Here is a 26695-nt window from a genome sequence, read left to right as displayed (position 1 = left end):
AGTGCATATTACTGATTTCATTTGGGAACAGACATAACACACCCTGTGTTTGTTTTGAGTTAATCTACATAAAAAGGTATATCCCCCCCCCCGACACAAACACTAGTGTCACAAGTGTTGGTCATGATCTCAGTCGCTGTATTGTTCCTGAGAGCAGGAAGAGGAGTTATCAGAGCCTCCTTCCAGGCAGCATACCTCGACAGGACAAGTCCCGACGGGCGAGCCAAGCCCAATTGTCAACAGAAAAGAATGATCAGACCTGGGCTGCGTCTCAAATGGCACCCTATTACCTACATAGTGCACTACCTTTGACCAGAGACCTATCGCAAAAGTAGTGCACTTTATAGAGAATAGGGTGTCATTTCATACGCACACTCAATGTTTCCCTCAACAGCAGCTTGTTACAGGGGACTGGCTCTCCCATAGCTCGTAACGATGACGGATGGCACAGTGACATTCTTAGGGCTGAATTCATTTCTGAGAGACAGATATGGGAGAGATAATCTAGTGTGGTATAATAGGGACACTTAATGTCCATTGGCTGCCTCCCAATTGCCCTAACTTGTCTCACTTAAAAGCCCAACAAATCAGCCTGACTGAAAGGGAAGGGGACAGTTGTGTTCTCATTGGTCAGGAGCACCAAAACAAATAAGCTTTTCAGCTCAGACTGTGGGCAGCCTTTATCGGCTAAGTAGTTTGATTGCCAGGCAATTATTGATGAACATCTCGAAAGAACAGAAAAACATGCACACTGCTCTTGCTAGTATCACTTTAGTTTATTAAGCTTACGTATCGGCCACTCTGCCTTTGTTAGGTCTTGATTAACATCACTCCTCCATCTATTCTACTATGAAACAAACACCCCCCGTCTAAATAATGTGTAACTGTTGACATCACAGTCATGGTATCACTTATGGGGAAATTCCCACTGATATGGTGAAAACGACCTGAACCCTGATAGAGTGGAGTGGAGAGCGTGTGTGTGTGTGTGTACACTATATCCAGGGGTACTCACAGCCTCTCGGATGCAGAGTTTCTTCAGCTCCAGTAGGCAGAGCTCTAGCCGGTCCTCCAGTGACTGGTGCTTGAGTTTGACGGCCCGGGTATGAGTGATCACGTCCTTCATAATCTTGCAAGGACTATCAGGGCCTTGGACACACAGTGACAAAGAGGCTACTGTGAGGTCTCAGGGTTGAAAACAGCAAGGCTATAGATAGCTGGACACAAGTTTACAATTGGTAATGCTTGCTTATCAATTTCGTATAGATAACCCAACTGGTTGGAGATAATAAACGGTGTCCAAATCGAGGAAAGTTTGCTCCAATCCTGACTTGTTTCTGCCCACTCATGAGCAGCAACAATGAAGATAATGAGCCAAGATGACACCTAGACAAGACAAGGTTCTTTTGAGAGATAATGAGTGTCTGTACTTGTACTGTTTACTGTTGGGCAATTCCACGGTAACAGAGTGACACAGACTCAGATTTTTCATTTTAAAATGTATGTCAAACAAAAACCAATGATTGGAAAGTTAAACTATACAACTCTATGCAGAATGACTGGTTTTTAAAACATTTTTAAAATGTTGTGTGGAAACTGTTAAATGTATTCTTTGTGCATCGAATTTTATGGTTTGTTTAATTTTGCAATCATTGGTTTTTGTTTGACATACATTTTAAAGTGAAAAATCTGAGTGTGTCACTCTGCTACCGTGAAATTGCCCTGTTTCATTAACTGATACTGAAACTGTCATGAAAGTGTGATAGGATCAACCTGGGAGTGAAACCAAGGCGATAAACAATATGTTGTTGCTCTACTACTGGAATAGTTAGGTGGCTCTCCAGCACTGCTGTGACTACCGACAACTGGTTGCATCCCAAATGGCAGCCTACTCCCTACATAGTGCACTACTTTGACCAGAGCCCTAAGGGTGCCCCTACGGGTAGCACAAAAGTAGTGAACTATATAGGGAGTAGAATGCCATTTGGGATACAACCCTGAGTTCATTCACAGGGCTACTAATGACTCCAGGCCAGCTGCATTGTGTGTCACATGCTTTCAGAGATTATCAACTCAATCCCTGCAGGTACTGACAGACAGCAGAGAAAGCCACCAGAGGCGTGACTGCCACCGGAATGGCAACCATGCAGGAGAAAATAAACAGTAGAAAACATGCCAATGACAAAAAAAACGTATTCTGTCTGGATCAATTATCTCCCATTGTGGGAAGCAGACAGCGTGTGACTAAATGACATATGTGGTGAAGAAAGTGACCAGCAATAGCTCAGCTACTGGTTTATAGAAACCATTGGTAGTGGCCACTGCATCATCTTTGAAAATGGAGCACAAAATAATAAATAACAGGACTATAAACCACTTTTGAATAGTGTGGTTTGCTTGCTTACTACTTAGTTATAAGTAGAACACAAATAGGTTTCTAGGCCAAAACCCATGCATATCAAATTTGAAAGAATGTTGACTAATGTCTCACTACAGGCATCCCGTTATAGTGAATAACTGTTAGTGTCATGCAAGTTGAAAGGTATTTGGTGGCTTGGTGCTTACCAGAGTGGAGAATGATACCACTGTCTGTGTCACTGATCTCTTCTTTGCCCTCCATGTATATGGGTCAGGTGGTGTTCATAGGTAGGGGGAACGTCCACTTTCACGATGCCCTGCAAAAATACACATTTATGTTAATTTTCTTCAACGATACAATATACTTTATTGTCCATTTGCGTGGAAATTCATTTTGAAGTCAGCAGGCAAATACAACACTTATATATGGCCTACACTACAGAGAGTGATCCCATTTAATAGTACTCAATTGTTGCTTTTCAGCACAATTAAAATATCTAATTTTAGACATAGATAATGGTCTCCATCCACCATTGAGAGATTACACTTCTAACACACCACTTAACCCTTCAACCATGAAAGTCACAGGGGTCAAACCAAATTCCCAGAGACTTTGCTCAGGAAACAATGGTGCTTAAAAAAGGGCCACTCTTTCCCATTACTTTGAGCCATTCCCTCCAGCTACGTCCTGTCAGCACAGCCTCACCAGGGTTCAAACCAGAGTGGATTCACACTGTGACCATCTAACACAGGTTGAGTCCTGAATGGTACCCTATATAGTGCACTACTTTTGACCAGGGCTCTAGTAGTGCACTATATAGGGAGTAGGGTGCCATTTGGGACTCAAACCCACACTGTTCTTCATCAGGTGAATGTTTAGCCTGCAGCTAATGGGCTGGCTACTTTAGGGGGAGGTTGAGGAATGCCTGAACACATCAGAGGAGAGGCCAGTCCAACAACAATTAGGCCTATAAAGAATAACAGACTACCAACAAAATACAGACTGAAAAAGAGTCTGAAATAATATCCCAATGTCCTCCAGAAATATTAATCATCAAGTAATACAATACAAAATAATTCATAGATTTTAATTCACAGATTCTATTTGATCTTTCTCTTACTCCAAATTGTCTGTTGTGTTGTCAAATAAATATTGGAACCTACATGCACATGATGTGGTACTTCCGCAGTGTGAAGACCTTTTGGTCACAGGTTGCCAGGCCTGTGTCAAGCATAGTAGGTGTTGCTATTCCCTGTCTCCCCAGTATTTATTGGTTTAGATTTTTTATTGTTGAACGATGACTCTTCACTAAGTCTCACAGTACCCCAGAAACGAGTATTGTTGTCCGGACTGACTGCGGCAAAAAGAATGTTGGTGACCAGATGTAAGCCTCCACATAAGCTCAGCATAACTCAATGGCTACAAAACTTCCTTGACGTCCTTTCACTAGAGCTCTCCATAGCTTGTGTGAACAACACCAAGGAAAGGACATTAGATACATTCAATAGAGCAGTCGAAAAAGGTCAAAAGCTTATTATGAGTTAATGTAATCATGTTTAAATTCATCAACTGTATTTTGAATATTTGTATCGAATATCGATGTATGCAGGCTGACTTTATTCATGTCCCTTGTTCCTCCAAACAACTGTACAAACATAAGACGAGTTATCCATTATGTTTTGTTTAAAGCATTGATACAGTGCCTTCAGAAAGTATTCACACCCCTTGACGTTTTCCACATTCTGTTGTGTTACAGCCTGCATTTATAATTGATTAAATTGAGATTGTGTCACTGGCCTACACACAATACCCCATAATGTCAAAGTGGAATGATGTTTTTAGACATTTTTACAAATTAATTAAAGATTAAAAGCTTAAATGTCTTTTTTTACATTTTAGTAATTTAGCAGACGCTCTTCTCCAGAGCGACTTACAGTTCGTGAGTGCATACATTTTCACAACCCTGGCGTTGCAAGCGACATGCTCTACCAACTGAGCTACAGGGACTACAGGGGTCTTGAGTCAATAAGTATTCAACCCCTTTGTTATGGCAAACCTAAAGAAGTTCAGGAGTAAAAATGTGCTTAATAAGTTACATGGACTCACTGTGTACAATAATAGTGTTTAACATGATTTTTGAATGACTGCCTTATTTCTGTACCCCAGTCATACAATTATCTGTACGGTCCCGCAGTCAAGCAACATTGTAGTTACTCCACAATACTAACCTAAATGAGAGGGAAAAGGAGGAAGCTTGTACAGAATAAAAACATGACAAAACATGCATCCTGTTTGCAATAAGGCACTAAAGTAAAACTGCAAAAAAATTGGCAAAAGAAATTACTTTATGATGTCCTGAATACAAAGTGTTATGCTTGGGGCAAATCCCACACAACGTCACTAAGTACCACTCTTCATATTTTCAAGCATGGTGGTGGCTGCATTATGTTATGGGTATGCTTGTCATCAGCAGGGACTAGGGAGTTTTTTAGGATAAAAATAAACGGAATAGAGCTAAGCACAGGCAAAATCCTAGAGGAAAACCTGGTTCAGTCTGCTTTCCAACAGACACTGGGAGACAAATTCACCTTCAAGCAGGACAATAACCTAAAACACATGACCAAATACAAACTTTAAGTTGCTTACCAAGACAACATTTAATGTTTCTGAGTGGCCTAGTTACAGTTTTGACTTAAAATCGGCTTGAAAATCTGTCAAAATTTGAAAATGGCTGTCTAGCAATGATCAACAACCAACTTGACAGAGCTTGAAGAATTTTAGAAAATAATATTGTGCAAATATTCTACAATCCAGGTGTGAAAAGCTTAGACTAACCCAGAAAGACTCAGCTGTATTCGCTGCGAAAGGTGGTTCTAACATGTATTGACTCAGGGGTGTGAATACTTATGTAAATTATATATTTCTATATTTCATTATCAATACATTTGCAAAAATGTCTAAAAACATGTTTTCACTTTGTCATTATGGGGTATTGTGTGTAGATTGGGTGATAAATTTTATTTTTTTAATTCAGGCTGTAACAACAAAATGTGGAATAGGTCAAGGGGTCTGAATACTTTCTGAAGGCCCCTGTAGCTCAGTTGGTAGAGCACGGGGGGCCAGTATGAAAATGTATGCACTCACTAACTAAGTCGCTCTGGATAAATGTAAATGAAGGCACTGTATGTCCACAACATGAGCCCGTTGGGGGGAGGGAGATGGGGAGAGGAGTGGAGAGAGAGGGGGAATAGGTCGCACCTACTTAGAAGGGGGAGGGAGAGGGGCGATGGGACAGACAGGACAATCAACTTATTTATTGTTTGTTTTTTTGGTGTTGTCTTGTATCCATGTTTTTATTTTCTACCGTTTTTTATTTTCTTTATCTATGTACTTCTTGAATATTATTGCCCGTCTGATCTGAACCCCTCACAGAAAAATCATTATAATAAAAAGTTACTTTTTTTTAAATAACAGTACATTCGGAAAGTATTCAGACCCCTTAACTTTTTCCACATTTTGTTAAGTTACAGCCTTATTCTAAAATGGATTAAACAAACAAAAATGTCCTCAATCAATCTACACACAATACCCCATAATGACAAAGCGAAAACAGGTTTGTAGAAATTTTAGCAAATGTATTTTTAAAAAATACCTTATTTACATAAGTATTCAGACCCTTTGCTATGAGACTCAAAATTGAGCTCAGGTGCATCCTGTTTCCATTGATCATCATTGAGATGATTCTACAACTTGATTGGTGTCCACCTGTGATAAATTCAATTGATTGGACATGATTTGGAAAGGCACACACCTGTCTATATAAGGTCCCACAGTTGACAGTGCATGTCAGAGCAAAAACCAAGCCGTCGAAGGAATTGTCCGTAGAGCGCCGAGACAGGATTGTGTCGAGGCACAGATCTGTGGAAGGGTACCAAAACAATTCTGCAGCATTGAAGGTCCCCAAGAACACAGTGGCCTCCCTCATTCTTAAATGGAAGATGTTTGGAACCATCAAACTGAGCAATCGGGGGAGAAGGGCCTTGGTCAGGGAGGTGACCAGGAACCCGATGGTCACTATGATAGAGCTCCAGTTCCTTTGTGGAGATGGGAGAACCTTCCAGAAGCACAGCCATCTCTGCAGCACACCACCAATCAGGCCTTTATGGTAGAGCGGCCAGACGGAAGCCACTCCTCAGTAAAAGGCATATGACAGCCCACTTGGAGTTTGCCAAAAGGCACCTAAAGGACACTCAGACCATGAGAAACAAGATTCTCTGGTCTGATGAAACCAAGATTGAACTCTTTGGCCTGAATGCCAAGCGTCACGCCTGGAGGAAACCTGGCACCATCCCTACGGTGAAACATGGTGGTGGCAGCATCATGCTGTGGGGATGTTTTATCAGTGGGCAGGGACTGGGAGACTAGTCAGGATCAAGGGAAAGATGAACAGTGCAAAGTACAGAGAGACCCTTGATGAAAACCTGCTACAGAGCACTCAGGACCTCAGATTGGGTCGAAGGTTCACCTTCCAACAGGACAACGATCCTAAGCACACAGCCAAGACAACGCAGGAGTGGCTTCGGGACAAGTCTCTGAATGTCCTTGAGTGGCCCAGCCAGAGCCCGGACTTGAATTGAACATCTCCGGAGAGATCTATAAATAGCTGTGCAGCGACGCTCCCCATCCAACCTGACAGAGCTTGAGAGGATCTGCAGAGACGATTGGGAGAAACGCCATAAATACAGGTGTGCCAAGCTTGTAGCGTCATACCCAAGAAGACGTGAGGCTGTAATCGCTGCCAAAGGTGCTTCAAGATAGTATTGAGTAAAGGGTCTGAATACTTACGTAAATGTGATATTTCCGTTTTTATAAATTTGCAAACATTTCTAGAAACCTATTTTTGCTTTGTCATTATGGGGTATTGTGTGTAGATTGAGGGGAAAAAAACAATTGAATCCATTGTAGAATAAGGCTAACGTAACAAAATGTGGAAAAAGTCAAGGGTTCTGAATACTTACCGAATGCACTGTATGCAAGGAAATTAGGCTTGATTGTTGTTCAGTGACCGAATATCCCAAACTATTCAACTTGCAGTGGCAAATATAAAGGAAGTTATTAATTGCACTACAAATAAAGATGAACATTTAACATTCTCTGGTATTGTCTTACCGGTAATCTATGTACTGAAAAAGGTTGATCAAAGTGATACACTTTAGAGTGTCAATAGAAATAGCTCTAAATTCAGTCATTTAAATTAATCAACTTTACAGAGCCAGCCTAAAACCCCAAAGAGCAAGCAATTTAGAGGCAGAAGCAGTGTCTAGGAAAAACTCCCTAGAAGGCAGGAACCTAGGAAGAAACCTTGAGAGGAACCAGGCTCCGAGGGGTGGCCAGTCCTCTTCTGGCTGTACCGGTAGAGAGTTAGGAGTAGATGTGGCCATTTAGACAAGATTCAGTCTGTCCACTGTGAGTTTCTCCAACCAAATGTTAACTTGGTTGACCATGTCCTTGAAGCCAAGTCAGACAAATTGGCTCCTTCAGATAGAGGCCAGTTGGTGGAATTACTAAGGTATGACATGATCTTGGTGACATCACCTTGATCCATACACTGTTGCAGTGTTCAGAACAGGGAACTCGAAACTCTTCGACTTCTGAGTGTTCAAGACAACTGGGAACTCCGAAAAAAAACGAGCTCTAACTGGAAAAAATCGTTTTGCATGATCATCCAACTTGGAATTCTAAGTCGAGAACTCCAGCCTCTCTCTAGAGTGCAGACATTCCGACCTGAAGATCACTGACTTCATGATTTTACTTTGGTTTTTTCTGAGTTCGAATGCCGCTTTCAAAACAACTGGGAACTTGTGAAAAATACGAGGTAAAATCATGAGGTCAGTCATCTTCAGGTCGGAGTTCTAGAAAGAGGCCCGAGTTCCCGAGTTGGAATTCCCCAGTTGTTTGAACGCACTGAAGTCGTTGATTTCCGAGTTCCCAGTTGTTTGAACGTATTGACTAGTATGACACATACATCTTGCTAACATAGTCTAGGGAGCTTCCTGTGATTGTTGAGCTGTTTGTGAAACTTCCACGTCATTAGAGTTGACTGACTGCAATCTCAGTTCAGGCAATGATTGACAGAGAAAAAAAAAGCAGGCCTTTAATTGGCTGATGCAACTGTGTGCCAAAGGCTTATTGACAACAATGCGTTTATTGTTCCGAAACTGCTTGACTCCAAATGCAATGCACCTTTAGCGCATGAGGCATGTGGGATAAGGATAATTATAATGGAATTCAATCTCATATCTATAGTATGCAAGGCAGGTTATGTTTTGTGGAAAAGCTGGCACGATAATTATAATTAGGTAATTCTTAATATACAACACGGAATAAACTTTGTTATAATAAAACTCATGACGCGTGGGAACAGAGGTATAATTTATTACCCGAGACTGAATGGGCTATTCATGAGTAAAATACTAGAACCTCCATAATATCTATAAATCCAAATGATATACAACAAGACAAAGACAGACAAAAGACAAAGCCTAAACATTTCAACTACATTTTAATTAGACGTTAAGCAGGAAACGATTGATTCCGCGCAAATCAAGTGTCCATCATCTCCCCAGGTAGCTTGCATGAAGCATAAAGACCGTATAACAATTGAGACAAAAGTCCCCCGTCACTTTCAAGAACTGTTTAATCTAACACGTCTACAAGATCTCCCACACACTTCCAATAGCCATGGTTACGGAGTCATCTAAAACGAAGATGGTCAAATTTCTTTAATTAAAGGACATTACGCGCCAAACTTTTTATTTTTCAATACAAACGAGGTTCTTCTAGTAAAGGATAGCGGACAGGGTATTCCAGCAGAATGAATGACAATCAACATAGGTTACGTTTCATGATTTAAAAAAAAGGAAAGTATTTCGACTATATAAACAGTTAAACTAAATCGTCATTTCAACTGAACACCTCGGAAATCATTTTGCGTAAAGTTAATGCACATTAAAAGGGATTGCACTTACATTTTCAATAACCTGGTTCAAAAGTCGACTCCTGAAAACTGCCTTACTAATACTATTCTCGTATTCCCCACTTGAATGGAAGTGATTGAAAGGCGAACTGCCTAGATTTGAAGTAAGGTAGATGAAGGACGACTCACACGCAAAAGGGGAGTGGTCCGCAGAGGTGGGACCAAGTCACTATTATTAGAGTCACAAGGTCCAAGTCCAGTCCCAAGTAGAACTGGCCGAGACTCGAGTCAAGTCACAAGTTTTTCAAGTCAAATATCAAGTAAAACAAAACATTTATATAGGCAATGACTTGTTCACCTAAAAATCTTTGTCTATTTATTGAGGCTACCAGGCAGCCCTTGTCATTATTTTGTCTACAACACATTTTATGTAATTAATTTTAACAAATTCCAAATTTAAGATTCATAAGTAAATTATCAATTTCAAGCAATTTTGACATACCAAAAGACCAGTAGGCCTATGCTAGTAATTGTTGCTTGATTCCCTATTGCTGGTGAGCTTGCAAAGTAAACGGTTCAGATTCTTGATCACCAAACAATTTGTGGAGCTGCATATTCATTTATGGCAATCCTCTCTCCCTACAATTTGACGTTTGCGCTGCACCGGATCCTATAGCTGTAGAGCAAATCACCAATCTGTTCGTTAGCTCAGTGGTTTTCCAATTTGTTGACCCAATGTAGCCTGTCATTACAGCCATTAACGGTGATGCATTTTCAAAACGCAAGATACAGAAATAAACTGCGTTTTACACATGCATTTTGAGCTAAAAGTCATTAATGTTAGTAGTCAATATCAAGTCACTTCTCTGGAGTCCAGAGCAAGCAGGATAATACGGCCTACCTGTATGCAGCGGAGGTTGCAGGATCAGATGTAAAGCATGGTCTGTATCTTTTTCTTCCTCACAAATATCGTAATTAATAAGCCAGAATTATTTAAGGTAGTCCGATGTTACAGCTATCTATAGGCTATAGCCAGTACCACCACTGAGGTATATAATTAAATGAACCCACCCAAACAAGGCCTATCTTAATTAAATCAATAGGTAGCCTATTGTTCTGGCAAAGATGCGTCCATAGCAGATTGAAACGGTACTTTATATGGACAATAACGTAGGTCAGGGTTCTTCAATTCCGGTCCTGGAGGGCCGAAACACTGGTAGTTAATTGCACTCACCTGGTGTCCCAGGTCTGAATTAGCCCCTGATTAGAAGGAGAGGATGAAAAACAGAGGTGTTTCGGCCCTCCTGGACTGGAATTGAAGAACCCTGACGAAGGTAAACTACTCTGTTTTTGCCTAGCAACACATGAGAAAATTAAACAAGGCTTTCTGATGTGGCAGGGCTTGAAAACTATTACAGACTACAAAGGGAAGCACAGCCGCGAGCTGCCCAGTGACACAAGCCTACCAGAGGAGCTAAACCACTTCTATGCTCGCTTCGAGGCAAGCAACACTGAAGCATGCATGAGAGCACCAGCTGTTCCGGATGACTATGTGATCACGCTCTCCGTAGCCGATGTGAGTAAGACTTTTAAGCAGGTCAACATTCACAAGGCCGCAGGGCCAGACGGATTACCAGGACGTGTACTCCGAGCATGTGCTGACCAACTGGCAAGTGTCTTCACTGACATTTTCAACATGTCCCCTGACTGAGTCTGTAATACCAACATGTTTCAAGCAGACCACCATAGTCCCCGTGCCCAAGGACTCTAAGATAACCTGCCTAAATGACTACCGACCCGTAGCACTGACGTCTGTAGCCATGAAGTGCTTTGAAAGGCTGGTCATGGCTCACATCAACAGCATTATCCCAGAAACCCTAGACCCACTCCAATTTGCATACCGCCCCAACAGATCCACAGATGATGCAATCTCTATTGCACTCCACACTGCCCTTTCCCACCTGGACAAGAGGAACACCTACGTGAGAATGCTATTCATTGACTACAGCTCAGCATTCAACACCATAGTGCCCTCTAAGCTCATCACTAAGCTAAGGATCCTGGGACTAAACACCTCCCTCTGCAACTGGATCCTGGACTTCCTGACGGGCCGCCCCCAGGTGGTAAGGGTAGGTAACAACACATCTGCCACACTGATCCTCAACACGGGGGCCCCTTAGGGGTGCGTGCTCAGTCCCCCTCCTGTACTCTCTGTTCACCCATGACTGCATGGCCAGGCACGACTCCAACACCATCATTAAGTTTGCAGACGACACAACAGTGGTAGGCCTGATCACCGACAACGATGAGACAGCCTATAGGGAGGAGGTCAGAGACCTGGCCGTGTGGTGCCAGGACAACAACCTCTCCCTCAACGTGACCAAGACAAAGGAGATGATTGTGGACTACAGGAAAAAAAAGAGGACTGAGCACGCCCCCATTCTCATCGACGGGGCTGTAGTGGAACAGGTTGAGAGCTTCAAGTTCCTTGGTGTCCACATCACCAACGAACTATCATGGTCCAAGCACACCAAGACAGTCGTGAAGAGGGCACGACAAAGCCTATTCCCCCTCAGGAGACTAAAATTAATTCTACAGCTGCACCATCGAGAGCATCCTGACTGGTTGCATCACCGCCTGGTATGGCAACTGCTTGGCCTCCGACCGCAAGGCACTACAGAGGGTAGTGCGTCCGGCCCAGTACATCACTGGGGCAAAGCTCCCTGCCATCCAGGACCTCTATACCAGGCGGTGTCAGAGGAAGGCCCTCAAAATTGTCAAAGACTCCAGCCACCCTAGTCATAGACTGTTCTCTCTGCTACCGCGACGGCAAGCGGTACCGGAGTGCCAAGTCTAGGTCCAAAAGACTTCTCAACAGCTTCTACCCCACAAGCCATAAGACTCCTGAACAGCTAATCATGGCTACCCGGACTATTTGCACTGCCCCCCCCACCCCATCCTTTTTTACGCTGCTGCTACTCTGTTAAGTATTTATGCATAGTCACTTTAACTCTACCCACATGTACATATTACCTCAACTACCTCAACTAGCCGGTGCCCCCCGCACATTGACTCTGCAACGTTACCCCCCTGTATATATAGCCTCCCTACTGTCACTTTATTTTACTTCTGCTCTTTTTTTTTCTCAACACTTTTTTTGTTGTTGTTTTATTCTTACTTTTTTGTTTAAAATAAACGCACTGTTGGTTAAGGGCTGTAAGTAAGCATTTCACTGTAATGTCTGCACTTGTTGTATTCGGCGCATGTGACCAATAAAATTTGATTTGATTTGATTTGATTTGATGAGATGTTTACTAAACAAGAATTTGGTGCAATGCTGTAGGCCTATGTTAGTGACCAGATCGAATAAGCAAAGGTAGGCTATACATATAAAATACTAGACAGGTAGGCTATATGTCAGTGGAGGCTGCTGAGGGGAGGACGGCTCATAAATGGCTGGAATTGAGTAAATGGAATGGCCTGAAACACATGGAAACCATCTGTTTGATGTATTTGATACCATTCCACCTATTCCGCTCCAGCCATTACCACAAGCCTGTCCTCCCCAATTAAGGTGTCACCAACCTCCTGTGCTATATGTAGACTGTTTAAAATATGAAAACTATATACTGAACAAAAATATAAACGCAACATGTAAAGTATTGGTCCCATTTTTCATGAGCTGAAATAAAAGATCCCAGAAAATGTTCCATATGCACAAAAAGCTTATTTCTCTCAAATTTTGGCACTAAATTGTTTATATCCCTGTTAGTGACCATTTATCCTTTCCCAAGATAATCCATCCATTTGAAGGTGTGGCATATCAAGAAGCTGATTAAACAGCATGATCATTACACATGTGCACCTTGTGCTGGGGACAATAAAAGGCCACTCTAAAATGTGGAATTGTGTCACACAACACAATGCCACAGATGTCTCAAGTTTTGAGGGAGTGTGCAATTGCCATGCTCACTCCAGGAATGACCAACAGAGCTGTTGCCAGATAATTTAATGTTAATTTCTCTACCACAAACGTTGTTTTAGAGAATTTGGCAGTACATCCAACCGGACTCACAACCGCAGACCATGTGTAACCACGCCAGCCCAGGACCTCCACATCTGGCTTCTTAACCTGTGGCATTGTCTGATGTGGGGGGTGCTGAGGAGTATTTATGTCTGTAATAAAGCCCTTTTGTGGGAAGAAATTTAGGCCCTAATCTATGGATTTCACATGACTGGGCCTGGCTCCCCAATGGGTGGACCTATGCCCTCCCAGGCCCACCCATGGCTGCACCCCTGCCCAGTCATGTGAAATCCATAGATTAGGGCCTAATTAATTTTTCTATTGACTGATTTCCTTCTATGAACTGTAACTCAGTAAAATCTTGGAAATTGTTGCATGTTGCGTTTATATTTTTGTTCAGTATATATTTTTCCCATTCAGTTTCACACTCGCAACCCAAACCCTTCTCACTGCACTAGCTCACCCGACCTGTGTTGATTGACAGTTTGCTGGTACAATCAGAGGGTTGAGTGTGCGTTTCACTAGCCAATCTGTTTTTGTTTTTTTTGCAAGGGCGATACTGTCTCTAGCTGTGTGGAGAGTAGCCCACAGAGACTCTGCCAAAAAATGAGTCTTGAGGCTCCAAGTCAAGTCTCAAATCATCACATTTGTGACGAGTCCACACCTCTGGTGGTCCGTGAAGGCGCGCATGGGGCATACCCTACCTGTGCACTGCTGAACCTTTTAGGACGGGACGCGATTTATTAGTACACTGCTCGTATAGTTGGGTTTCTAAGTTGGGTTTCTAAACAACTGTGTAAGCAATGATGATGATTGATGATAAATGGGACATTTACCTTTAGTCCCTTATCAAGGTGTGAGGTGACAACCAGGTATGAACAGAGATTAGGCTACAAACTATTTGTGTCAAATGTCAATTAAGCAATAAGGCCCGAGGGCGTGTGGTATATGACCAATATACCATGGCTAAGGCCTGTTTATTATGCATGACGCAACACGGAGTGCCTGGACACAGCCCTTAGCCGTGGTATATTGGCCATATATTACAAACCCCCAAGGTGCCTTATTACTATTACCAACGTAATTAGAGCAGTAAAAAAAATTGTTTTGTCATACCCGTGGTATACGGTCTGATATACCACAGCTGTCAGCCAATCAGCAGTCAGGGCTCGAACCACCCAGTTTATACTGGCCATTTTATGATAGTCTAACCTTATTGATTTCACAAGTACACTGTGATCACAATTATTTCTGAGTTGTTGATATGGCGTCATTTCCGTCTCACAATTTCGAAGGCGCAGGGGAGCATGTCGAGAACGCGGAAAATAATGTTGAACGCGCATAACGCGTAAAAGACGGCTATATTGGTCCGCTAATACAGTGGTTCCCAAATTATTATTATTACATTTGTTGGGGAACTCAGTCCGGCTTTCAACTTACTTTTCAAAGTTGTAATAGTAGAATGCACAAGGTGCAATTTCGAAATCGGGTAGTGCATCATCAGTTTTCCTCTTGTCATGTCAGTCATTGCATACCTTAGAGAGCTATTTATAACTTGTCAGAAATGTCCACATCAACTAGCCCATGTCAGCTAACGTTTTTTAGGTAGTTTTTTCCCCCATAGATTTTGTTGTAATGCTTGAGTCACTCAAATATCACGAGTACACATTAGACATGGCAAAAATGTATAGAATTGCAAGAAGATGAGCTTTAAAACTGCAACATTTTATCTGCACCTCATGACAAAATGTGTAGAATTGCAGGAAATAAGCTTTAAAACCTGCACAAAAATGTATCTGCCAACAAGAGGGGTGTGAACAGTCATGAACAGTGCTTGAGCCCATAGAAACAGACGTGGCTCGCGGTGGGTGCGGGATGTTCCCCAATGCTGGAAGGGGGGCATGAGTGGAAAGGTTCGGGAACCCCTGTGCTAATACAGGACTAGTAAAGGCCCAGTGCACTATTGTTGTGGGGGAAAACAATGTTCAAAAAACACAATTTGTTGTATATACTGTACAAGTCAAAAGTTTGGCACACCTACTCATTCAAGGGTTTTTCTTTATTTTTACTATTTTCTACGTTGTAGAATAATAGTGAAGACATCAACACTATGAAATAACCTATATGGAATGATGTAGTGACAAACAAAGTGTTAAACAAATGAAAATATATTTTATATTTGAGATTCTTCAAATAGCTACCCTTTGCCTTGATGACAGCTTTGGCTCTCTTGGCATTCTCTCAACCAGCTTCTCCTGGAATGCTTTTCCAACAGTCTTGAAGGAGTTCCCACATATGCTTAGCACTTGTTGGCTGCTTTTCATTTACTCTGCCGTCCGACTCATCCCAAACCATCTCAATTGGGTTGAGGTCGGGGGGATTGTGGAGGCCAGGTCATCTGATGCAGCACTCCATCGCTCTCCTTCTTGGTAAAATAGCCCTTACACAGACTGGAGGTGTGTTGGGTCATTGTCCTATTGAAAAACAAATGATAGTCCCACTAAGCCCAAACCAGATGGGATGGTGCATCGCCTGATTCACACAGTCCTTTCTGAACAGTTGATGTTGAGATGTGTCTGTGACTTGAACTGATCCTCTGCAGTAGAGATAACTCTGGGTCTTCCATTCCTGTGGTGGTCCTCATGAGAGCCATTTTCAACATAGCACTTGATGGTTTTTGCGACTACACTTGAAGAAACGTTCAAAGTTCTTGAAATGTTCCGTATTGACTTAAAGTAATGATGGACTGTCGTTTCCCTTGGATTATTTGAGCTGTTCTTGCCATAATATGGACTTGGTCTTTTACCAAATAGGGCTATCTTCTGTATACCCTCCCTACCTTGTCACAACACAACTGATTGGCTCAAACGCATTAAGAAGGAAATAAATTCCACAAATTAACTTTTAAGAAGGTACACCTGTTTATTGAAATGCATTCCAGGTGACTACCTCATGAAGCTGGTTGAGAGAATGCCAAGATTGTGCAAAGCTGCCATCAAGGCAAAGGGTGGCTATTTGAAGAATCTCAAATATAAATTATATTTTGATTTGTTTAACACTTTTTTGGTTACATGATTCCATATGTGTTATTTCATAGTTTTGATGTCTTCACAATTATTCTACAATATAATTTTTTTGTAAAAATAAAGAAAAACCCTTGAATGAGTAGGTGTGTCCAAACTTTTGACTGGTAGTGTATACTTTTTTAATTCCGATTTTTTAGGGGGTGTTGCAGCACCCCTACTTCCCGCGGCTATGTGGGCACCCGTGGAGAGAGTTGAGATAAAACATCTTGAGGGTGCAGGAGCTGAGAGAGAGTTAAGAGCTGCGACAAAATGTTTGTATGCCCAGAAAGTGGAATTGAGCACAATAAATTAAGTGTTGCATGCATCTCCCTGCTCACGGTATACTTGCGCTCTCTCGAATTGTACCCGTGCTTGCGCGATATGATCTCTGTGTGCTCGCAAATCAAATATGATTGGCAGCCTTAATGACCAATCATAGCACAGTTTGTTACAATGCCATTGATTGTCTAGCTAAATGGAAGATGGGACCCATACAACGTGATGTTTACATCCCAAGGTAGCTAACCAGTAGCCTCATTGCAACATGGAGGACTCATGCAAGGCGCTTCTTCTTTTAGGTAAGAACACTAGCTAGCTAATTCAACCTAATGCCATTTCAACGTGTTTTTGATGACCTAATTTATTTAAAGATTTGCCAGTCCAGTGGATATCTGTAATCGTAGGCTCAGTAATTCCACTAGCTATGAATCTATAAACCTTTCTCTGATGTGATGTCATTCCTTCGGATTTCATCTCACTCAATTATCTAACGTCGCCCATATAGCAACTAATGTCACACATCGCATTCATCCTAGCTACTGTACTATCAACTGGCTTGCTATATTAGGCAGCTCTAGATGCGAGGGGAAAACAAATATTTATATTATCTATAAAGATTATAAAAAGGCCATTAGGTAGCTAGCGATCTAGCTTAAATGCAATAGGATCATGATCAGGGTCAGGCTGTCTGGTCTCTGTTTCACTGCAGCTTAAGCCTGTTGGATGAGCTAGTTAGCTAAGTTGAAACTGCTTGTGAAGAGCTAACTCAAATCAAATCAAATGTTATTTGTCACATACACGTGTTTAGCAGATGTTATAGTGGGTGTAGCGAAATGCTTGTGTTTCTAGCTCCGACAGTGCAGTAATATCTAACAAGTAATATCTAACAATTTCACAACATATACCCAATACACACAAAACTAGTAAGAAATGGGATTTAAGAATATATACATATATGGACAAGCAATGACAGAGCGGCATGGACTAAGATACAGTAGAATATTATAGAATAGAATGAAGTATATACATATGAGATGAGTAATGCAAGATATGTAAACATTATTAAAGTGACTAGTGTTCCATTTCTTAAAGTGGCCAGTGATTTCAATAGGCAGCAGCAGCCTCTAATGTGCTAGTGATGGCTATTTAACAGTCTGATGGCCTTGAGATAGAAGCTGTTTTTCATTCTCTCGGTCCCAGCTTTTATGCACATGTACTGACCTCGCCTTCTGGATGATAACTGGGTGAACAGGCAGTGGCTCGGGTGGTTGATGTCCTTGATGATCTTTTTGGCCTTCCTGTGACATCGGGTGCTTTATGTGTCTTGGAGGGCGGGTAGTTTGCCCCCGGTAATGCGTTTGGCAGACCGCACCACCCTCTGGAGAGCCCTGCAGTTGCGGGCGGTGCAATTGCCGTACCAGGCGGTGATACAGCCCGACAGGATGCTCTCAATTGTGCATCTGTAAAAGTTTGTGAGGGTTTTAGGTGCTAAGCCAAATTTCTTCAGCCTCCTGAGGTTGAAGAGGCTCTGTTGCGCCTTCTTCACCACACTGTCTGCGTGGGTGGACCATTTCAGTTTGACGGTGATGTGTACGCCAAGGAACTTGAAGCTTTCCACCTTCTCCACTGCGGTCCCGTCGATGTGGATAGGTGGGTGCACCCTCTGCTGTTTCCTGAAGTTTGTTTTGTTGATGTTGAGTGAGAGGTTATTTTCCTGGCACCACACTCCAAGAGCCCTCACCGCCTCCCTGTAGGCGGTCTCGTCATTGTTGGTAATCAAGCCTACTACTGTTGTGACGTCTGCAAACTTGATGATTGAGTTGGAGGCGTGCTTGGCCACGCAGTCATGGGTGAACAGGGAGTACAGGAGGGGGCTGAGCACGCACCCTTGTGGGGCCCCAGTGTTGAGGATCAGCGAAGTGGAGATGTTGTTTCCTACCTTCACCACCTGGGGGCGGCCCGTCAGAAAGTCCAGGACCCAGTAGCACAGGGCGGGGTTCAGACCCAGGGCCTCAAGCTTAATGATGAGCTTGGAGGGTACTATGGTGTTGAATGCTGAGCTATAGTCAATGAACAGCATTCTTACATAGGTATTCCTCTTGTCCAGATGGGATAGGGAAGTGTGATGGCAATTGCATCGATCTGTGGATCTATTGAAGTGGTAAGCAAATTGAAGTGGGTCTAGGGTGACAGGTAAGGTAGAGGTGATATGATCCTTGACTAGTCTCGCAAAGCACTTCATGATGACAGAGGTGAGTGCTACAGGGCGATAGTCATTTAGTTCAGTTACCTTTGCTTTCTTGGGTACAGGAACAATGGTGGCCATCTTGAAGCATGTGGGAACAGCAGACTGGGAAAGGGAGAGATTGAATATGTCCATAAACACACCAGCCAGCTGGTCTGCGCATGCTCTGAGGACGCTGCTAGGGATGCCGTCTGGGCCGGCAGCCTTGCGGGGGTTAACATGCTTAAATGTCTTAATCACGTTGGCCATGGAGAAGGAGAGGCCACAGTCCTTGGTAGTGGGCCTCGTCAGTGGTACTGTGTTATCGTCAATGCGGGCGAAGAAGGTGTTTAGCTTGTCTGGAAGCGAGACGTCGGTGTCGGCGACGTGGCTGGTTTTCCTTTTGTAGTCCGTGATTGTCTGTAGACCCTGCTACATACGTCTCATGTCTGAGCCGTTGAATTGCGACTCCACTTTGTCTCTATACTGATGTTTTGCCAGTTGAATTGCCTTGCGGAGTGAATAGCTACACAGTTTGTATTCTGCCATATTCCCAGTCAGCTTGCCATGGTTGAATGCGGTGGTCCAACTTTCAGATTTGGCGCAAATGCGCCATCTATCCACGGTTTCTGGTTAGGGGTAGGTTTTAATAGTCACAGTGGGCACAAAATCACCTATACACTTCCTGATAAACTCAATCACCGTTTCAGTGTATTCGTCTAAATTATTTTCGGAAGCTACCCGGAACATATCCCAGTCTGTGTGATCAAAACAATCTTGAAGCGTGGATTCCGATTGGTCAGACCAGCGTTGAATAGTCCTTAGCACGGGTACTTCCTGTTTGAGTTTCTGCCTATAGGAAGGGAGAAGCAAAATAGAGTCGTTGTCAGATTTGCCGAAAGGAGGGCGGGAGAGGGCCTTATAACCATCCCGGAAGTTCGAATAGCAATGGTCAAGGATTTTGGCAGCGCGAGTACAACAGTCGATATGTTGATAGAACTTCGGCAGCCTAATCCTCAAATTTGCTTTGTTAAAATTCCCGGCTACAATAAATGCAGCCTCAGGATATGTGGTTTCCAGTTTGCATGAGGTCCAGTGAAGTTCTTTGAGGGCCGTCGTGGTATCGGCTTGAGGGGGGATATACACGGCCGTGACTATAAACGAAGAAAATTATCTTGGGAGATAATACGGTCAGCATTTGATTGTGAGATATTCTAGGTTGGGTGAACAGAAGGACTCGAGTTCCTGTATGTTACTACAATTACACCACGAGTCGTTAATCATGAAACACACACCTCCGCCCTTCTGCTTCCCGGAGAGATATTTATTCCTGTCTGCGCGATGAACTGAGAACCCATCTGGCTGGACCGATTTCGACAGAATATCCCAAGAGAGCCATGTTTCCGTGAAACAGAGTATGTTACAGGCATTGATGTCTCTCTGGAAAGAAATCCTTGCCCGTAGTTTGTCGACCTTGTTAACCAAAGACTGAACATTAGCGAGTAGTATACTTGGAAGCGGTGGATGGTGTGCGCGCCTCCTAAGTCGAACCAGCAGGCCACTCCGAGTGCCTCTCCTCTGCCGGCAATGTTTTGGGTCAGCCGCTGGAATCAGATCAGTTGCCCTGGGGAGAGCAAACAAAGGATCTGCTTCGGTAAGTCGTATTCCTGATCGTAATGCTGGTGAGTTAGCGCCGCTCTGATATCCAATAGTTTTTCCCGGCTGTATGTAATGATGCAAAACACTTTCTGAGCTAATAATGTAAAAAATAATACATACAAAAACAAAATACTGCAAAGTTTCCTAAGAGCTAGTCGCGAGGCCGCCATCTTCGTCGACGCCATCAGCTGAGTTCATCAATGTAGCTAGCTAATGATTTTAGAAAATAAAAACTATATATTTGCTAGCAATATTTTAAATATTTGCTACTGACTATTGAACACTTTTTGCAAAAGGAGTTTGTTCCCCTGACTGTTTATTGATGAATTGGTAATTGAAAAAGTATCAAAGAGGCTGCTGTTTTGGTACAATTTAGGCTGATAAAGAATAGGCTTGTACATGTGTATGGGTGATTCTACGGAAATGGTGGCTTTCCTGTCCCCTGCCTTATCCACCAGGGAAAAACACCAAAATAATCAGATTGACACAAAATGTATTTGTTTTAATTTAAGTGTATTATTGGAAATATACATATGTAAGACAGTTATATTGCAAATTATATTTTTCATATTAGCGTAGAACACGGTCAGCACCATGAAAATGTCTTGTCCCTCGAGCCGGGAGTCATGGTTTAATGACATTTTGAGTCAAAATATATATTTTTCTCCAACTTTAAATGTCATAATACAAAGTAAAGTATTATAGCTGTTTAGGGAATTACTTCAAAAACTAAAATATCAACTAAATATTATAGATAATTTACAGGGAATAGCTGTCCCTCCATTTCATGTCACTGGTGTTACCCTTCATAAAAAAAAAACACCACTTGCAGCATCCTTGCCAACTTCTTCCTGGGTCAAATGTTCATTGGAGGCGGGACTGTTTTGAAGAGCACATGGTGAGTCTGCACTCTCTCTTCATTTGTTAGCAATTATATGATTAATTTTGTAATTTTAATGTGAAGCTTTAAAACCCGCCACTGGTGTTATACAGTATGGGGAAAGGAAATATGATTGAAATAATTGATCCAATCACATTATTAAGTGATTTATTTACAATTTAAGAAGTGTGGTTTGAGCTACTGTGGCCACCATTTAAGATATGCCATCTTGTCAGCAGATTCGTCACTGGTGTTACTGTTCCTGCTGGTAACACCAGTGACAATCAATAACACTGCTAACTTTTTATATCAACGTAAGGCTTTACTGTTTCAATATTGTAATTTGTAACATAATATGGCTTTCCTTTTGATAGATATTACAAATAAAAAAGTAAGTTCTGCTGAAAAGCAAAGACTCTACAGACAGCACAGGGATGCTGACCCAGACCGCAGAAAAGCCTACCTTGAAAAAAAACACCAGACTTACTTAAAGGATTTAGAGAGTCAAAAAAGAAAGAGTGAATGATCTCACAGAAAGGAGCGAAAGCAATGGTGGGTCAGACAGAAAAAAAACAGAGAGATGTTGAGAGCAGGAGAGACAGTGTTGACCCCACCCCATCTTCTCCAGACAGTCAACCCAGTACTTCAAGGTCAGAATTTAAGATAATGTGTCATGAGTACTTATTTACAGAGTTACTTAAAGGGATAGTTCACCCAAATTACAAAATGGTTTATTGGTTTCTTTACCATGTAAGCAGTCGATGGACAAGGTATGACAGCAGCACATGCTTTGGTTTTGTTTATCTGGCCACTGTTTCAAATGCTAACTTTTTAAACAGTTGCCAGGTAAACAAAACCAAAGCATGGATTGTTGTCCTACTTTGTCCATAGACTGCTTACATGGTAAGAAAACCAATAAGCCATTTTGTAATTTGGGTGTACTACAGTGAATTCGGAACGTATTCAGACCCCTTCAAATTTCCACATTTTGTTACAGCCTTATTTTAAAATTGATTCAATTGGTTTTTTTCATCAATCTACACACAATACCCCATAATGACAAAGCAAAATGTTTTTTTATTTTTTTTTAATGTTAGCAAATTTATAAAAAGAACTGAAATATCACTTACATAAGTATTCAGACTCAGTACTTTGTTGAAGCACCTTTGGCAGCGATTACAGCCTCGAGTCTTCTTGGGTATGACGCTACAGGCTTGGCACACATGTATTTGGGGAGTTTCTCCCATTCTTCTCTGGAGATCCTCTCAAGCTCTGTCAGGTTGGATGGGGAGCGTTGCCTCACAGCTATTTTCAGGTCTCTCTAGAGATGTTCGATCAGGTTCAATCCGGTCTCTGGCTGGGCCACTCAAGGACATTCAGAGACTTGTCCCGAACCCACTCCTGCGTTGTCTTAGCTGTGTGCTTAGGGTCGTTGTCCTGTTGGAAGGTGAACTGTCGCCCCAGTCTGAGGTCCTGAGCGCTCTGGAACAGGTTTTCATCAAGGATCTCTCTGTACTTTGCTCCGTTCATCTTTCCCTTGATCCTGACTAGTGTCCCTGCCACTGAAAAAACATCCCCACAGCATGATGCTGCTACCACCATGCTTCACAGTAGAGATGGTATTGGCTAGGTGATGAGCGGTGCCTGGTTTCCTCCAGACGTGACGCTTGGTAATCAAGCCAAAGAGTTCAATCTTGGTTTCATCAGACCAGAGAATCTTGTTTCTCATGGTCAGTGTCCTTTAGGTGCCTTTTGGCAAACTCCAAGTGGGCTGTCATGTGCCTTTTACTGAGGAGTGGCTTCCCTCTGGCCACTCTACCATACAGGCCTCATTGGTGGAGTGCTGCAGAAATGGTTGTCTTTCTGGAAGGTTCTCCCATCTCCACAGAGGAACTCTGGAGCTCTGTCAGAGTGACCATCAGGTTCTTGGTCACCTCCCTGACCAAGGCCCTTCTCCCCCGATTGCTCAGTTTGGCCGGGCGGCCATCTCTAGGAAGAGTTTTGGTGGTTCCAAACGTCTTCCATTTAAGAATGATGGAGGCCACTGTGTTCTTGGAGACTTTCAATGCTGTAGACATTTTTGGTACCCTTCACCAGATCTGTGCCTCGACACAATCCTGTCTCGGAGCTCTACGGAAAATTCCTTCGACCTCATGGCTTGGTTTTTTGCTCTGACATGCACTGTCAACTGTGGGACCTTATATAGACCGGTGTGTGCCTTTCCAAATCATGTCCAATCAATTGAATTTACCACAGGTGGACTCCAATCAAGTTGTAGAAACAACTCAAGGATGATCAATGGAAACAGGATGCACCTGAGCTCAATTTCGAGTCTCATAGCAAAGGGTCTGAATACTTATGTAAATAAGGTATCTATTTTTTTTATATATATAAATGTGCAAAAATTTCTAAACCTGTTTTCGCTTTGTCATTATGGGATATTGTGTGTAGATTGATGACGAAAAAAATTAATTTAAGCAATTTTAGAATAACGCTGTAACGTAAAAATGTTTGGGAAAACTGAAGGGGTCTGAATACTTTCCGAATACACTGTAAACCTTTTAAGTAGGCTTACAAAATGTTTGTCACATGGTACAATCATTTGTTTTAACAAGCTACATCATTTTAAGGATGGGCATGACAGAAATAGAGTAGGATTTCATGCTTGAATCATTTTCAAAGATTCATCTTTATGTTTTACAGACAAACCAAAGCGCGGAGAGCAAAAGTTAAGTGCATGCACAGGAATGGAGTCGTCAAGTTCTTCTGGCCAAGGCCAAGAGATGATATCAACTGGTATGGGGATGACCAGACTGTGTGTCTGATGCCAAAGCCGCTGCCAGTGAACAAAAGATCAGCTCAGATTGACCACAGTATCTGGAAGTACTTGGAGGAGCACTTGAATGTATGAAAGTGGCAGATGTGAACTGGCTACCAGAGAAGAAGCCGTCAGTGGCTAGAAAGCAATGGAGACTGGCTCGGAGATGATAACAGATGTATGTGACACAATAACATGGCAACGACAAACATATGGACAACCTTTCCTAAAGACAAACACATCTCAAGTAACAGTGAAGTTAGTTTGGGAAATAATTAGTACGTGAAAAGTTAGTACAGGAAATAGGCCTATTCCATGAACATGTTTTACTGCATATAAAATGTTTGTATCAATGCTTTTGGGAAAACGTAGTCTTAGTTTACATTCAATGTTTTGTTTCTATTGTTATTGTGTTTCTATAGTTCTAATAGACATGTTTTATGTTTGTACGACAATGTTGTGTTAGGAAATACATTTTAGTCAATAGGCTTCATCTTTTGGTCTTAATCTTTGACCAATAACCTTCATTTTATTGTTCATATGAAATCAACACGTTATAAAATGATTTGTAATAAAAAATATTACTAAATAAATCACATTTGTATAAAATAATCATATGTTATTTACATTTACATTTTAGTCATTTAGCAGACGCTAAATGACTAAAATGTTAGTGAGTGCATATATTTTCATACTGGCCCCCTGTGGGAATCGAACCCACAACCCTGGCGTTGCAAGCGCCATGCTCTACCAACTGAGCTACACGGGACCAGTGTCATTGGTTTCACATTGTGTTACTGCATGGCATATTGGTGTTCTGGCATCAGTTGCCGCTTTCATAGAATGTTTATTTGTATCTACCCAACTGCTGCTGCATTCATAAGTAAGCATTTTAAGAATATGATAATCCAATTTTGATGACTCAACCGTAATTATTTCTGATGTTAAAACTAAAAACACGTGGTAGAAATATAAAAATGTCGCACAATAGAACTTTACACACCGGTTTAAAGTAAATTATTACTAATCAAAACAATTTCTTAATATTAGCATGAACCTTTTCTGTCTTTTATTATATATGCAAATTATGTTGTGAAATTACATTCAGGAAAGCCTGAATTCTCATCTAAAATATAGGTAACACCAGTGACAAAAAGGCAGCACTTTTTTAAATGTATGTATTAAAAATATTAAAATACATTAAGCTGGCATTTGTTGATTGATAGGGTTAACTATTATCTTACTAAGTTTTGGTAAAAAAAATGTTGGCTCTTCAAAATCCACCATTTCCGTAGAATCACCTTTATGTACATGTACAGTGGGGAAAAAAAGTATTTAGTCAGCCACAAATTGTGCAAGTTCTCCCACTTAAAAAGATGAGAGAGGCCTGTAATTTTCATCATAGGTACACGTCAACTATGACAGACAAATTGAGATTTTTTTTCTCCAGAAAATCACATTGTAGGATTTTTAATGAATTTATTTGCAAATTATGGTGGAAAATAAGTATTTGGTCACCTACAAACAAGCAAGATTTCTGGCTCTCACAGACCTGTAACTTCTTCTTTGAGGCTCCTCGTTACCTGTATTAATGGCACCTGTTTGAACTTGTTATCAGTATAAAAGACACCTGTCCACAACCTCAAACAGTCACACTCCAAACGCCACTATGGCCAAGACCAAAGAGCTGTCAAAGGACACCAGAAACAAAATTGTAGACCTGCACCAGGCTGGGAAGACTGAATCTGCAATAGGTAAGCAGCTTGGTTTGAAGAAATCAACTGTGGGAGCAATTATTAGGAAATGGAAGACATACAAGACCACTGATAATCTCCCTCGATCTGGGGCTCCACGCAAGATCTCACCCCGTGGGATCAAAATGATCACAAGAACGGTGAGCAAAAATCCCAGAACCACACGGGGGACCTAGTGAATGACCTGCAGAGAGCTGGGACCAAAGTAACAAAGCCTACCATCAGTAACACACTACGCCGCCAGGGACTCAAATCCTGCAGTGCCAGACGTGTCCCCCTGCTTAAGCCAGTACGTGTCCAGGCCCGTCTGAAGTTTGCTAGAGTGCATTTGGATGATCCAGAAGAGGATTGGGAGAATGTCATATGGTCAGATGAAACCAAAATAGAACTTTTTGGTAAAAACTCAACTCGTCGTGTTTGTAGGACAAAGAATGCTGAGTTGCATCCAAAGAACACCATACCTACTGTAAAGCATAGGGGTGGAAACATCATGCTTTGGGGCTGTTTTTCTGCAAAGGGACCAGGACGACTGATCCGTGTAAAGGAAAGAATGAATGGGGCCATGTATCGTGACATTTTGAGTGAAAACCTCCTTCCATCAGCAAGGGCATTGAAGATGAAACGTGGCTGGGTCTTTCAGCATGACAATGATCCCAA

General features: G+C 42.0%; 1 protein-coding gene across 4 annotated transcripts in view; it reads right to left on the bottom strand.

Annotated features, from left to right (window-relative positions):
• The window catches only part of LOC121577808 (innate immunity activator protein-like), a 75984-nt gene that overhangs the window by 9348 nt on the left and 39941 nt on the right, over nucleotides 1-26695 (bottom strand). For 2 of the 4 annotated variants that reach the window (XM_041891713.2, XM_045212279.1), the window contains exons 1-3: nucleotides 9388-9493; nucleotides 2566-2675; nucleotides 1016-1149 (exon numbers count right to left, since the gene is read on the bottom strand). In XM_041891713.2, the coding sequence (XP_041747647.2) occupies nucleotides 1016-1149; nucleotides 2566-2620 (189 nt within the window). In that variant the 5' untranslated portion in view covers nucleotides 2621-2675; nucleotides 9388-9493. Of the gene's footprint in view, nucleotides 1-1015; nucleotides 1150-2565; nucleotides 2676-9387; nucleotides 9494-10236; nucleotides 10367-26695 lie in introns of those variants that run through there. The other 2 variants (XM_045212278.1, XM_045212277.1) reach the window with 2 other exon arrangements.

This window comes from Coregonus clupeaformis, unplaced genomic scaffold, assembly GCF_020615455.1.
Source record: "Coregonus clupeaformis isolate EN_2021a unplaced genomic scaffold, ASM2061545v1 scaf0005, whole genome shotgun sequence".
Taxonomy (NCBI): Eukaryota; Metazoa; Chordata; class Actinopteri; order Salmoniformes; family Salmonidae; genus Coregonus; species Coregonus clupeaformis.
This window is presented reverse-complemented; position numbering and strand designations above follow the sequence as displayed.